The sequence below is a fragment of the Hoplias malabaricus genome, chromosome 9, assembly GCF_029633855.1.
Source record: "Hoplias malabaricus isolate fHopMal1 chromosome 9, fHopMal1.hap1, whole genome shotgun sequence".
Classification (NCBI taxonomy): Eukaryota; Metazoa; Chordata; class Actinopteri; order Characiformes; family Erythrinidae; genus Hoplias; species Hoplias malabaricus.
This window is the reverse complement of record NC_089808.1, coordinates 14,694,293-14,708,425: the sequence shown is the minus strand read 5'-3', so window position 1 is coordinate 14,708,425 and position 14,133 is coordinate 14,694,293. Positions and strand designations below refer to the sequence as shown.

General features: G+C 39.3%; 2 protein-coding genes across 5 annotated transcripts in view; one reads left to right on the top strand and one right to left on the bottom strand.

Moving 5' to 3' along the window:
* Positions 1–189: 189 nt before the first annotated feature.
* Positions 190–8,078, bottom strand: ecsit (ECSIT signaling integrator). 3 transcript variants are annotated; one of them, XM_066680722.1, is made up of 8 exons: positions 7,694–8,078; positions 6,533–6,685; positions 5,591–5,870; positions 4,923–5,146; positions 4,153–4,210; positions 3,735–3,883; positions 2,564–2,684; positions 190–824 (listed from the first exon to the last, which is right to left on the bottom strand). In XM_066680722.1, exons 2-8 carry the CDS (start codon positions 6,665–6,667, stop codon positions 562–564), a joined length of 1,230 nt encoding a protein of 409 aa, XP_066536819.1. In that variant the 5' UTR covers positions 6,668–6,685; positions 7,694–8,078; the 3' UTR covers positions 190–561. The 3 variants fall into 3 exon arrangements, with proteins under 3 accessions (XP_066536819.1, XP_066536818.1, XP_066536817.1); XM_066680721.1 differs by having other exon boundaries at positions 194–824; positions 5,591–6,005; positions 6,533–6,707; positions 7,694–8,075; XM_066680720.1 differs by having other exon boundaries at positions 197–824; positions 5,591–6,005; positions 7,694–8,074.
* A 3,929-nt stretch (positions 8,079–12,007) lies between these two features.
* Positions 12,008–14,133, top strand: part of eml3 (EMAP like 3) — a 42,023-nt gene continuing 39,897 nt past the window's right edge. For both annotated transcript variants that reach the window (XM_066680469.1, XM_066680470.1), the window contains exon 1: positions 12,008–12,240. In XM_066680469.1, coding sequence (XP_066536566.1) covers positions 12,216–12,240 — 25 coding nt within the window. In that variant the 5' untranslated portion in view covers positions 12,008–12,215. The remainder of the gene's footprint in view (positions 12,241–14,133) is intronic.

Below are 14,133 nucleotides of genomic sequence, written 5' to 3'. Positions count from 1 at the left end.
TACACCTTGCTGCTTAGGTGTAAGTCTGTTTTTATTGCTCACTAGTTTTACTAGCTATAGTTGTTTTTTTTTGTGTGTTTTTGTTCACACCCAGAGACAATCAATTCTGTCAAAGTCAAAGACAGTAGTTAATTTATTTGTACATATTTGTCAATATGCCATGTTTAAATACATGTTAAACATATAACAGTTACAGATGCCTAACCACCAGGTATTTTCTTACAATATTTTTTATATTTTACCTTTATTAAAATTCATTTTTTTCCTCATTTTCAAATAAATCTTATTTTGCCTTATTTCCTGTACTAATTAATGGTCTATCAGCTACAGACCCATAGCGTTGTATTGTTCATCTGACGAAGACAGTGTGTCATCTTCCAGAATTTGTATTTTTTATGTTCTTTGACTTTCCCTTCCTTATGCATGACAGAAATATCTCCTGAATAAAATAAATAATATGAAATCCATGGACATTTTGCATATTAATGAAATGAATGATATTTGCCCAGTGCCCTATATCCATATCACTTCCCATGGGAAAAGTGTCTAATTACAGTCCACTCATCGTTTCATCCTCTTAGAGCGCAGTGATTCTTCTTCTATGGTGAAGTTCTCCGGTTCTTCTCCTGGTGCTGCACTTTGCTCTGGTCCATGCTGCATTTCTGCAGCTGTCTGGAGCTCTCTGCTCCCAGACTCCAGACGGAAAATGGTGGGAATCTGACCCAAGATGGGGTTGGTCTCCTGCAGGCTGCTGATCCATCTGGCAAGGGTAGCCTGGTCACTTTGACCTGCCATACACATGGCATAGACTGGAGCTTCCTCCACTGGACAAAAGAAGGTCCAAAAAGACCAGATATTAGTTAGTGTCATATAGTGTGTGTCAGCCAGTAATTCAGATTGGCATAATAAGAAAATCGTGTCTCAATTGTTATTTTATAACCCAATTTGAAAATGCCATTGGTGGGATTATATTGTGTGAAAATCTCAGAAGGAATGGAAAAACAGAATAGTTCTAAGTTTACTTTTGTTTCTTTTAGGGGTTTAATGTTGTTTTTGGGATAATTTCAGCTTGTTCTTGTTCACCAAGCCCTTAGGGCATAAATTAAAGCGCAAAAATGTCAGTATGGCAGTGTCTAATTTCGCCACCTATGGGTTGTTGTCCAGCTCATGAAAGTCCATGTAATTATGAATCTACAGATGAAAATTAAGGTTTAAGGAGAGTGGAGTTCTCTTTACAAGAAGTTTGTTGTTACAAGTGTTGTAATGTACATTGTTAAACTCCTCTTACTGTGTTTTAACTCAAAGAAGAGAACGCTTAACCAGAGACATTAACAAAAGCTTAATGAACTAACAGAAAGGTTTTTTTAAACAGAAACAAGCACCACAATATTCAAAATGCACTTTAAAATCTCTAACCAACAGTAGTTCAAACTGAGAACATCTCCTACACCTCACGTTCTGATGCACATTGGGGACTCTGAACAGATTGGGCTGGTGCAAAAAATAGACAACTTGTTCTAATCTGCGATTGGCCAAACGCAAAATGTGAAAATCTCTTCAAAGTTTAAAAATAAACATTTTTCCACAAAAATGCTAAAGGTGACATGATAAAGCAGCTCAGAATAATCCAGAAGCAGGCTTTGCCCAGTGTGTCTCAAAATGCTTTGACAGGCTTGTGTCAAAGAAAAGTATAATCTTTTGTTAATCATGATGTGTATTTATATCACACATGTGTAAAATAGCTGTTCTTAAGGTAAGTCATAATTTATTGTGGCAGATGTCTGCTGCTGTTCATTTTATGAATTATTGTAAGTCGTTATTTTCCATAATCTTTGAATGACCTGTAATCATCTCTTAACAAGTGATGAACACCAGGTTTTTTGTGTGTGTGTGTATATATATCATTTTAAATAATATTGTCATTTAGTTAATGAAGAAAATGCCATTGGGAGAATAAGCCAGAATATATGTGGAGAATTATAATAATTTATTATTAAATCTATATCTTATATTATCACACAGAATATAGTTATTATATAGAGTTTCAAAATGCATATTATATAGAGTTTATGAATATAACAGAAATATTCTCTAGCAAATATTGGTGATTTAAAAAAAAGCCAAACTGAGCACGGAAGACTCGCACCTATTTTAGTCTGTGCCAGTGCAACAATGCAAAAACGTTTACATTCTGGGCAAGATCCTTCTCAGTGTTTTTTTTCCTCCTACTTCTTCCCAGTGCAGCTGCTACAGATATTACGGATATTACACTTTCCTGGTGTTCACCGCCCAAGAAGTCGATTAGAAAGTCATGAAATTACACAATTGACCACAGGTTTCCCTATCGGGATCGCTGGGTCCAGTTTATATATACACACTGTCATTAGGTCGGCCATCCCCAGTGCTCAGGGAGCAGTTGGGGTTATTGTGCCTTGCCCAAGGGTTTTTGTTTTTAAAGGTAGGTCACAGCTCTTTTCCTTCACTCCAACACCAGCTTCTTTAACCATTAGGACACTACTGTCCCTTATTAAACCTATGCATTAAAACTATAGGTTGAGCTCACCATCATCTACATCAAAGCTGTCATCATCACCCAGGTCTCTGTTAAGGTCAAGGTCTAGATGCTGAGGGTAGAAGCAGCTCTGTTCTGGACCAATCAGTTCAGGATCAGGTTCCTCCACTATCTAAAAAAACAATAGGATAAGTGAAAACAATTACGCACCATGCTATTTAAATTTACAGTGAACCATTTGTAGCACTTGAAGTATCCTCATTTTTTATTCTAAATATAAATTTAAATACATTCATTAATTCATTATCTGTAATCGCTTATCCAGTTCAGGGTTGTGGTGGGTCTGGAGCCTACCCGGAATTATTGGGCACAAGGCAGGAACACACCCTGGAGGGAGTGGCATTCCTTCGCAGGGGACACATTCACTCACACACTCAAACCTATGAACACTTTGGATTCACCAATCCACCTACCAACGTGTTTTTGGACAGTGGGAGGAAACAAGAGCACACCGAGGAATCCCACACAGACACTGGGCGAACACCAAACTCATCACAGACAGTCACCCGGAGCGGGAATTGAACCCACAATCTCCAGGTCCCTGGAGCTGTGTGACTGTGACACTACCTGCTGCGCCTATTTAAATACATGTTAAATATTAACACCCATTATATAAAATTATATATTTTAAGTTATATTTTGAAATGGGGCAGATTCCTAATGAGAAAATACTTTATTTATGTATATGAAATTAAGGTAAGAAATGAGAGATTAAATTATCTAATTTGTGGCACGTGTCAAACAAAATCTACCCACTTGATGTGGACAAAGGTAGACAGTCACCTCACATTTTTAAGATGTTGCACTCTAGAAGTCTCAGTTCTATTACGCCACAGCCCAGTGCTGGTGGGAGTTATACCTCTGTTGTCTACACTTGGGCATGGTGACCGTGGACTTGTTTAGCAGATCTTGCAAATCATGGCAAATCATGCTTTTCTATGTAGATTATACAAGATGTGTGTGCACTGCTGAACAGCTGCATCCACAATAGGAACACTAATAGGAAGTAGCAGAAATCACTGATCAGCTCTGTGAAGGACTGGCGCCCCCTCCGGAGTATGTACCTGCCTTGCTCCGAATGATTCCAGGTAGGCTCCAGACCCACTGCGATTATAAGGAGTGTAATACCAGTCCTAAAATAAAGAAAAACGTCATGTAGTACCTTCTCCTCAGGAGGTACAGGGTCAGCTCTGAGCAGGTAATAATGAACACACGTCTTCCGGAGCCACAGAGGAAAGGGGCCCTCCACAAACACAGGTTTGTTTGGGTTATGCTTGGCAAGCAAAGAGCGCTGTTCAGGGCTTTGGATTCCTGTTATGGAGGAAGAGAGAGAACTCTTAAATAAAAGCTTTATTTCATTCTTTCTAAACCATCTCATACCAAGCCCACTTCCCTGAGTTTCAGATTTCCACAGCTAGAATAAATGAGAGTGAATTAAGCCCAGGTTTCACACTTAAGTGTAGATAAGGTATCTACAGATTTTGTTATTTTATGTACCACCTATTATTAACCTAGAGCTGCTTTAAAAGAGACCAGAGCGCACATTCATGGAACTGAAAAAGAATGAAGCTTAAACATACCAACAATATGTGGTAGTGTGAGCTCCTCTCCTGTCTCTGTGATGTCGCTTATTGGAAGCTGAAAACACAGACAGAATTAACAGGTCACAGTTCTGAAAAGCCTACCAATGGTTTTATAAATGTGCAAAGGTAAGGTCCCTGTGTCTGTAATATGTCATTTCAAAGCTCATTTACAGTGTTTCCTTTGTGTAATGCAGCTGTCTGAGTGGTGGTTCTATCACCAGGTGATCACAAGATCAAATCCCAATGACAGCCATCAGGGGTCAGATGTCTGAGAGTGTGTAGGATGGCCACGATGGTCCCATCTATTCCCATTCACTCACTGGCAGTTACTGTGCCGAGTTGTACCATGGTGGTGTAGTATTAACAGTTTAAAAACAAAGTGGATATTGGCTTCAGATGTCCTGGTGGAAGTGTGAGCTTGCTTTCACCCTCTCAGCTTGGTAGGTTTTGTGACTGGAGGAGGTTAGCCAAATGGTGGAATTGGCACAGATAACGACTAAAACTCCAAAATGACTTGGGATAAAATCTTTGTACACTGATGTCCTAGGAAAGTTAAAAAACGTTTTCCATCTTTGTGCAGTTGCACAAAGTTCCATGTTTTTCACTGGACAGCAAAGATATCTACATGGATGGCAAAGGGTGAGCAACACTGCAGTCTTCACAACTCTCATCTTATACAATTTAAAACCAGGTTTAGCTTGGTTATTAGACATACACCCTACTAATTGACTGAAAAACTAAATGACATGGACATGGAGAGTAGCTACCTGATAGACTGTGATTTTAGCATCCAAGTCATTAGCGATGCGGGTCAGACTGAAGCGTGCAAGGTCAACGGGGTCTTGCGGGAGCTCGTAGGGCACTGGAAACGGGTTTGCGTTCTTGAATTTGGGAAACCAGTACATCATACGCTGGTACTTCCTCATGGGGTGACTTTTTTCTCCAAAGATCTGAACCAGCAGGACCTTTGTTTCTACATTAGGCATAATTCCTGCAAACACACAAACATGCAGATATCAAACAACAATGTGGCATCTTACAAATGATTTATAAGACATGAGTTTATTGATATAAATCAGTAATTCACCGTTTATCATTGGCATCACATCAAAGGCTTTTATATTTCATATGTTCCAAAAAGATTAAGAATCTTTTCCTGTAAAGATTTATTTACACAAAATAACACTGTATAGCTTTAAAGACTGCATTCTCTAATATATATAGTTCTATTTAAGTATACTGCAAGACATTGAGGCACAGTACGACTTACAAAACTGCCCACTATGTAAACTAACTGGTCAACTCTACTTCATTCAAATTTGTTTCAACAGAATTATGGCACTCCATTAATCAAACAAAAAGACATTTTCAGTTGAGCTAAATGAGATGTAATTGCTATGGCCTGTGGAGATTGTGACCAGAGAAAGGCACATACCATAATTTTCCATCTGCTCCAGCAGCTGTACGCCACACTCCTGCTGCCTGGGATAGTGATTGAACATCCTCTGAACAAAGTTCCGTGGAACAAAAACCTCCTTAGGAAACACATCCAAGAGTTTGTTGTAGACAACAATGTCCCGTTCGACACCAAATTCTGGCATCTTCTTCAGAGCAGCGTATATAAACTCCACATGTCCCCGCCGCCTGATGTCCTTCTTGTTGAAGACATCCACCACCCTTTTGAAGCTGGCTTTGGTCTTTGCGTCTTTAGCCATCTGCTCAAACAGGTTATCGTGGGTGACCAAAGATTTGTCCTTTTTCTCTATTTCATTCTCAAATATTTTCCTGAGTTCTGCACTGTCTCGCTTGTCCTTGTAAAGTGATGAACCGCAATATATCCACCGCGGGCCCTTAACCAATCACAAAATTACAGAAATTTTTATATGCACTATATGGCAGTTTAAAGTTATTTGGTTAAACAAGATGTGTCAAAAAAGACAGGCGCCTACAGTTTCAAAATTAAATGACCTGAACAAAAAAACAAAAACAAACCTGATTTCACTAATATCTGGCTGTAAATACAAAGCAACCGACATCCAAGGTCCGTAGACCAAGAGAACAAATTTGGCCTTGCTCTGTCTGGATGAGTAAGTTGGCCCTCCCTCCCAACACTCTTCATTATGTTAGCTAATGCAGATGTCTATGAGATATGTAAGTTTATGGAGTCTAAGGCAATTTTGGAATGATAGGTTAAAATACAATAGAGACTAGACTTCTTTTCATTTTGTAGTGCTGGGATCTTTCAATTTAACCAGATAACTAATTTAGGATTTGGCTTCATAGTTCTTTCTACGAGCTGGATCAGAACCTTCACTGTGCTGGAGGTTTTACATCACACATTTAAACACCCAGCACGAACAGTTAGGTCAATCCTCACCTGACCACAGCAGAGTGCAGGCACCGGTGACTGTAGGAAAGCTGCATAAACACAACTGGTTTTGATGGGTGTCTTGAAGAAAGGAACAATCCACCCAATGTTCGGAGTTCGTAGAAGAAGACTGATGACCTTCATGGTGAGATATCATCCTTTCTGTGGAGAAAAGTAATCCAAACTACACATACCATTAACAGCATAATGGCATTAGACAACTATTAACAAAATAATACACGTTTTCTGGGACAAATCATGACACAGGTTCATGAATACAGAAATGGAATTACATTTACAAATTACAGAGTACTTAGAGCTAATATACAGCTATATTACACAGACATAACTAGTTAACTCATGTAACATTCAGTTGTAGTCATACGTTATCTAGATACACTAATCAGCAATAAAATAAACATGGCCTGCTTATTTATGCACTCCTCATCCATTTCTCAGATCCACTAACCATACAGGTGCATTTTGCATTTCTACAAATATATATTATGTGCCATCTGTTGCTCTGCATTTACTGTAAGCCCAATTTCACTCTTCAATGGTCACAACCTCCACATTAAGGTGTGATTTGGGTGGTGGATCATTGGTGGGTGTCCATTGACCACTGAGGGAGGGCTAGAGGACAAGTAACAAAAACTGCAGCAACAGATGACTTACTGTCTCTGAACTTATATCTACAAGACTGTGAGTGGACACAGTGTCTAAAACTCAAGCATCACTGCTGTGTCTGGTCCACTCATACTACGACAAAACACTAACACATCTCCACCTCGTCAGTGTCACTGAAAAATGATCCACCACCCAAATCATATCTGCTCTGTGGTTATCCTGATCATTGAAGAACAGGATGAAAAGGGGTAAACATTACATGCAGAGCAACAAATGGATTGCAGACTGTAATTGTAGATCTACATAGCGCTCCAGTATGGTCAGAGGAGCTTCCCGTACAGGTATGTATATGAAAAATGTGTATAGAAACAAGGTGGGAAATTATAATGATATGGCTGATAGATGTATAACAGTATATAACTAATTAACACATACTTAATATAACAAACATTCAATACACTTGCATAATTAGATGGTAAACTGTGGTTAAGTTCATTCTGAGTTACAGAATCGGTAAAGCTATGACTCTGTTTCTTTCTTTACCATGGTCACTCCGGATTAAAGCATGTCCTGCTGCAGCCTGAGGTCTTTTCTCTGAGGTTCACTGGAAAATAGCGGATCTTTAATAATAAACCAATGTGGTCTAACGCTTCAACTTCAATTCTCCTTCAACAAAAACACGCTGCCATAACTCCCTCCTCCTTCTCATAGAGCCTCTGAGGTCGCGCCCAATTCGCTGACTATACCATATATAGTGCAAATTGATGGTCGTAAATGTCCAAATAATGCATTATATGTTAAATAAAAACACACTTATTTTCATTCGACAACTTCACCGATTTTATCTGTAAAACAATGCACAATTTGTGGTTTTAAAAGCCATAGTTTTACTATCTATGATGTGCACTATGTAGGGAATAAAATCTAATTTAGTATCCAACCCCTCCTCTTACAGACACCGGTCTCCCTACGTCCAGCCCGAGCAGAAACCTTTACTCTCAGTTTATAGTTCCGCCGTGGTGGGGGACAAGTCACAAGAAAGAAACAGCCCCCCCCCCCATCCCCCCTAATCACAGCTTGAGCTTCTAAAATTCTACCTGTTAATAGAATGACGCATTCAGGCCAAGAAAAAAAGTGGCTGAAAGTGGCTTAAATATAATTCTAAATTTAATTTATCATTCACCGCTTGGCAAATTGAAAACCCTGCCCTGTAAGTTGTGGGTATTGGTCCTTTATTTTTATGCCTTGGCTGTTTGAATCTGTCTGTTTATGACTGTCTGGAACACTAGTTTCAAAGCAGAAATGCTCAGCCTTCACATTGCATTGCTTATTTCATGCAAGATACAGCAGTGCAATTTAGGTTAGACAGGTAAGCTTGACACTTGGGGTTCACAGGTATAATTTCCCAAATTGCCAGGAAAAAATTATCCACAGCTGAAGTACCCTTGGTGCGGCCATGGTGGTGCAGCAGGTAGTGTCGCAGTCACACAGCTCCAGGGACCTGGAGGTTGTGGGTTCAAGTCCCACTCAGGTGACTGTTGAATTGTGTGTTCTCCCTGTGGGTTTCATCCGGCTGCGATGGTTTCCTTCTACGGTCCAAAAACACACGTTGGTAGGTGGATGACTGACGACCCCCCAGGGTGTGTTCCTGCCTTGCACCCAATGATTCCGGGTAGGCTCCGGACCCACCGTGACCCTGACCTGCAGTTACAGACAATGAATGAATGAAGTGCCCTTGAGCAAAGCACAAAACCCCCAAGTACTATGCCTAGCTGCCTGCTGTTTTGGTTGGCAGCATTATAAGATCCTACTTCTTCACATGTACCACGAGTTTCTTTTTTCCATTATTATCAACAGTTGTATATTGAAAGAATCACATATTAATCAAAATATTTTTGCAGGTACAGAATCACAGTGAAATGGTTAAAAAAGAAAACAAATACTATACAAATGTCATAAGAAAATATAAACATAAAGAAAGAGAGATGCATCAGATTAAATGTGCAGGTGGGATATTGTCAATCATTCTACAATCAAATGCTTTTTTTGAATCCATCTTGAAACTGCAGATACAGTGCCTTGTGAAATATTCAGCCCCCTTGAACTTTTCAAACATTTGCCATATTTCAGGCTTCAAACATAAAGATCCAAAATTAAACTTTTTTGTGAAGAATCAACAACAAATGGGACACAGTCGTGAAGTGGAATGAAATTTATTGGATGTGTCAAAACTTTTTAACAAATAAAAAACTGAAAAGTGGGCCGTGCAATATTATTCTGCCCCTTTACTTTCAGTGCAGCAAACTCACTCCATAAGATCAGTGAGGATCTCTGAATGATCCAATGTTGTCCCAAATGACTGATGATGATAAATAGAATCCACCTGTGTGTAATCAAGTCTCCGTATAAATGCACCTGCTCTGTGATAGTCTCAGGGTTCTGTTCAAAGTGCAGAGAGTATCATGAAGACCAAGGAACACACCAGGCAGGTCTGAGATACTGTTGTGGAGAAGTTTAAATCTGGATTTGTATACAAAAAGATTTCCCAAGCTTTAAACATCCCAAGGAGCACTGTGCAAGCAATCATACTGAAATGGAAGAAGTATCAGACCACTGCAAATCTACCAAAACCTGGCTGTCAGATGCAGCCAAGAGGCCAATGATCACTCTGGATGAACTGCAGAGATCTACAGCTGAGGTGGGAGAGTCTGTCCATAGGACAACAATCAGTCGTACGCTGCACAAATCTGGCCTTTATGGAAGAGCGGCAAGAAAAAAGCCATTTCTCAAAGATATCCATAAAAAGTCTCATTTAAAGTTTGCCACAAGCCACCTGGGAGACACACCAAACATGTGGAAGAAGGTGCTCTGGTCAGATGAAACCAAAATCGAACTGTTTGGCCACAATGCAAAACGATATGTTTGGCGTAAAAGCAACATAGCTCATCACCCTGAACACACCATCCCCACTGTCAAACATGGTGGTGGCAGCATCATGGTTTGGGCCTGCTTTTTTCGTCAGCAGGGACAGGGAAGATGGTCAAAATTGATGGGAAGGTGGATGGGGCCAAATACCGGACCATTCTGGAAGAAAACCTGTTGGAGTCTGCAAGAGACCTGAGACTGGGGCGGAGATATATCTTCCAACAAGACAATGATCCAAAATATAAAGCCAAATCTACAACGGAATGGTTCACATATAAATGTATCCAGGTGTTGTCAAAGTCCAGACCTGAATCCAATCAAGAATCTGTGGAAAGAGCTGAAGACTGCTGTTCACAAATGCTCTCCATCCAACCTCACTGAGCTCGAGTTGTTTTGCAAGGAATGGGCAAGAATTTCAGTCTCTCGATGTGCAAAACTGATAGACATACCCCAAGCATCTTGTAGCTGTAATTGCAGCAAAAGGTGGCGCTACAAAGTATTAACGCAAGGGGGCCGAATAATATTGCACACCCCACTTTTGAGGTTTTTTTTATTTGTTAAAGTTTGACACATCCAATAAATTTCATTCCACTTCACGATTGTGTCCCACTTGTTATTGATTCTTCACAAAAAATTTAAATTGTATATCTTTGTTTGAAGCCTGAAATGTGGCAAAAGGTTGAAAAGTTCAAGGGGGCCGAATACTTCCGCAAGGCACTAAAGTGACTAAGGACTAAAGGACTCATTTGTGCTGCCCAATACAGCTTACCACCAGCACCACTTTAAGCAGACTTACAGTAGATTCTGTATTTTATATAAGAGCATATTATGCTAAGTTTTATTTGTTTTAACCTAATTCAGTCATAACATGAAAGCTATCTCCTTGTTTCTACACCCTCAGCTCATTTTTGCTCAGTCCAGTGTTATTGTAATGCTGAGAATTGTTTGACACCCGAATAAAACATGCTCTGGTGTTCCTGTGGGGGTCATGATCATTGAAGAGTTGAGCAACAGATGGATTGCTTTTGTAATTGTAGAACAACAGTGAACATATTTTAAGCGTAACTTAAATTGTAACTCTCCGCGAGAGGGCGCAAAGACGCCGCTTTTCTTTAGGTTTCATTGTTGTCAAGTTATCTTGTTTTATGTTTTGGACTGCAACGTTTTGGCGCCACTTTTATACAGCAACACTTTTATAAGTGCAAAAAAGGGTGCTTTTGCTCGGAGCTCTTGGGGTAAAGCCTCTTAATTTCACGCACTCACTGGGTGCATCTCAATTGGCTCTGTATTCCCTAAGTAGTGCAAATGTAGGTTCCCAGACAGCGAGCATATATCGGTCCACTGGCATAAAAAGGCTGGCACGCCACTGACTGTAGACCACTGTAGGTCCAACATCGGACCACTCAGATTACAGTCCTGAGTACAGGAAATAACTCATTTATAATCTCCTCAAACAGATTTTAAATTCACAAAGACGTTTATTCTGGAAAACACACTAATACAAATATTACCAACAACTATGAGAGATATAATAATGAGTATAAGCCTGATATAAAATGATTATGCTAAAAATGTTGACACTCTGCTGGATTAAAATGATTTACTAATCTTATTTATAAAGGATAACAAAAGAACCAAATGAAGGAAAAAATGTAAATTGGACTGTAAATAGAAAAGTGCTCAAATGTGGCATTTTGTCTAAAATTCTGTTTAATCACCAGCGATGATTAACATATTTTTCCTTTATTAGGTTCTGCTCAGTCACAAGCTCTTTGACCCTTTATTCAGCCAGTGTCTTTTACATACGCAGTGCACTATATAGGGAACAAGAAGTAATTGTGATAACCATCTCTCTCTCTCTCTCTCTCTCTCTCTCTCTCTCTCTCTCTCTCTCTCTCTCTTTCTCTTTCTTTCTCTCTGCAGCTGCGCAGATCATTTCCTGGGTTGAGTAGTTGGGGAGAGGAGTTTGGAGAGGACTCTTCTTCTCGTCCACATGTGTGCTCCTCCGCTCTGTGTTTTCCCCTCTGTCTGACCATAGAGCTGCTTACCAGGGCTCAGAAGAGCTGCCTAGACCAGAATGGACTCTTCAGCCCTCAGTATGAACTTCTTCCTAAACTTGTGAAGAGAACAACACTCCAAAATGGATGGGTCTACGAACAGTCTTGGTGAGTTTTAACGTTAATGTTCATGTAACTTTTGTTTCTGTGCTTTATTTCCTCCCTCAAAGTTGTTCGTTTCTACTACGCCAGCCCCCTCTGCAGCCCCCGGGAGAAACAGAGCTCTGTGTTGGTGTAAAATCACAGCTGAGAAAACTTGAACCCGTTTTTTCCCCTCATGTCAGACTTTGTGTTCTAATGACAGCTTGAGGACCATGCGGTTGTGACCAGTTTGTATTCAAACTGTAGACGGCTGCTGGGCTCAGACATCATCTCAGTACTGTCCTTTTACAACGCTTAAACCATACAGTTTACTGCAGGCTTGGTTGTGAATTTAAGTTTTTACGTGACTGTGTGCAGCCTCTGTTGAACACTGTTTTCATCCTTTCTGTTTAAACACCATGTCGTTCTGGACAGATTTGACAGTTTGTGTCCAAACGTAAAGAAGATTATTTGGCTTATTCGACTCAAAAGTCTACTTTTTAATATAGGCTTTTCTACTGTTGTTTACTTCCTACCCTGCCTTGGAATTTGAGTCTCTTTTCTTCCTGATGTTTGTAATGACAGCAAGAAGTGGCTACCCGTTTTAACACTTCATTTTCAGATTTAGGTAGTTATTTGTTTCAAGTAATTCAAATTTCCTTATTATTATTTATAAATTTCTTTTTTTCAGACTGTTGGTGAAATTGTATTTTTTCCCCTTACAAACTTGTTTTTCTGATGATGGCTTGAACACCTTGCAGTCTTAAACACTTTGTCTTCAAGTTGGAGATGCTTGTTTGGTGTATTAAGCTAAATAGAGCCAGGTTGTTTTATAATTTACAACATTCTTACTGCTGAATTTATCATCAAATATGATTTTATTTATCGGCTGTCTGTGTTTCTAATGACCTCTTGATCACCATGTAGTTATTGACAGTTCTGAAATCTCAATTTCAGCATGAAAAGGAAATACTGTGGCTCTAGCTGTCGTTATTATTGTGGCTTGTTTATCAGATGTTTGCCTTGTGAGCATGCCTGGTGAATGTTTTCATGTTTTGTCTGGTCACTGTGTCAGGTTTAAAGAAGCAGTGAATGACTGATTGCGTTATGTGCTCTTGGGCCTACAGTGTGCGTGTGTGTGTATATATATATATAATTAGTTGAGCAAAGGGGAAAAAAGTCATTTTAAAATGATAACTTTGTTACAATGTTATTGTTTTCTTTCCAGGTCGCTTTTGCTTGATTGGTGCCTTTGCATATGTCCACAGGTTTCCACATGTTACATTCTTCTGTAACACTAATCTTGTCTGACCTTGTCTATATTTATTTATTTATAAATGTATTTTTGCATCAGAATCAGCAGATCTATGCAAGAACACAATTTCTTATTCATATATTTCCATGTTCCAGTTTGGCACATATCTAAGATAAAGAGCCCCAGACTTTGATGTTTCCACCTGGGAGGACATGGTCCTCATTGTGTGTGAATAGAGTTCAGCCCCTCTGTCAGCAATGGATCCATGCATTTGGATATGTATAGGTAATGTTTAAAACTGGCCCATAAATTCCATATTGGTGCCTCCCAAGAGAAGTAGCTTCAGATTTGGATGTTTCCACCTTGGTGGCAATGCTTGGAATAGTATAATGTAACCTTATGCTTATGTGTGTCTGCTCCAGAGACTGTATATAACGCACGGTATCACACGGTAGCAAAAATTTAGCTAATAATGAAACAGTACAGTGAAACAGTAGTAATGAAACATGTCCAAAGGCCTTTTACAACAATCGAATGACATACCACTTTTATCCATAAGATATAAAACTCCTACCTGGAAACCTCCTGCGTGAATTTTTATTTTTTATTTGTTTATATATATATATATATATAATTTTTTTTTTTTTGGGTGTGTAAGCTTATCA

Excerpts from the sequence above, each read along its gene's own strand:
- ecsit (XM_066680721.1), bottom strand. The coding sequence starts at position 6,667 with ATGAAGGTCATCAGTCTTCTTCTACGAACTCCGAACATTGGGTGGATT. Across the intron at positions 6,006-6,532 it reads CTGCACTCTGCTGTGGTCAG|GGCCCGCGGTGGATATATTG; the intron begins GTGAGGATTGAC and ends TGATTGGTTAAG. Across the intron at positions 825-2,563 it reads CAGCTTTGATGTAGATGATG|TGGAGGAAGCTCCAGTCTAT; the intron begins GTGAGCTCAACC and ends TCTTTTGTCCAG.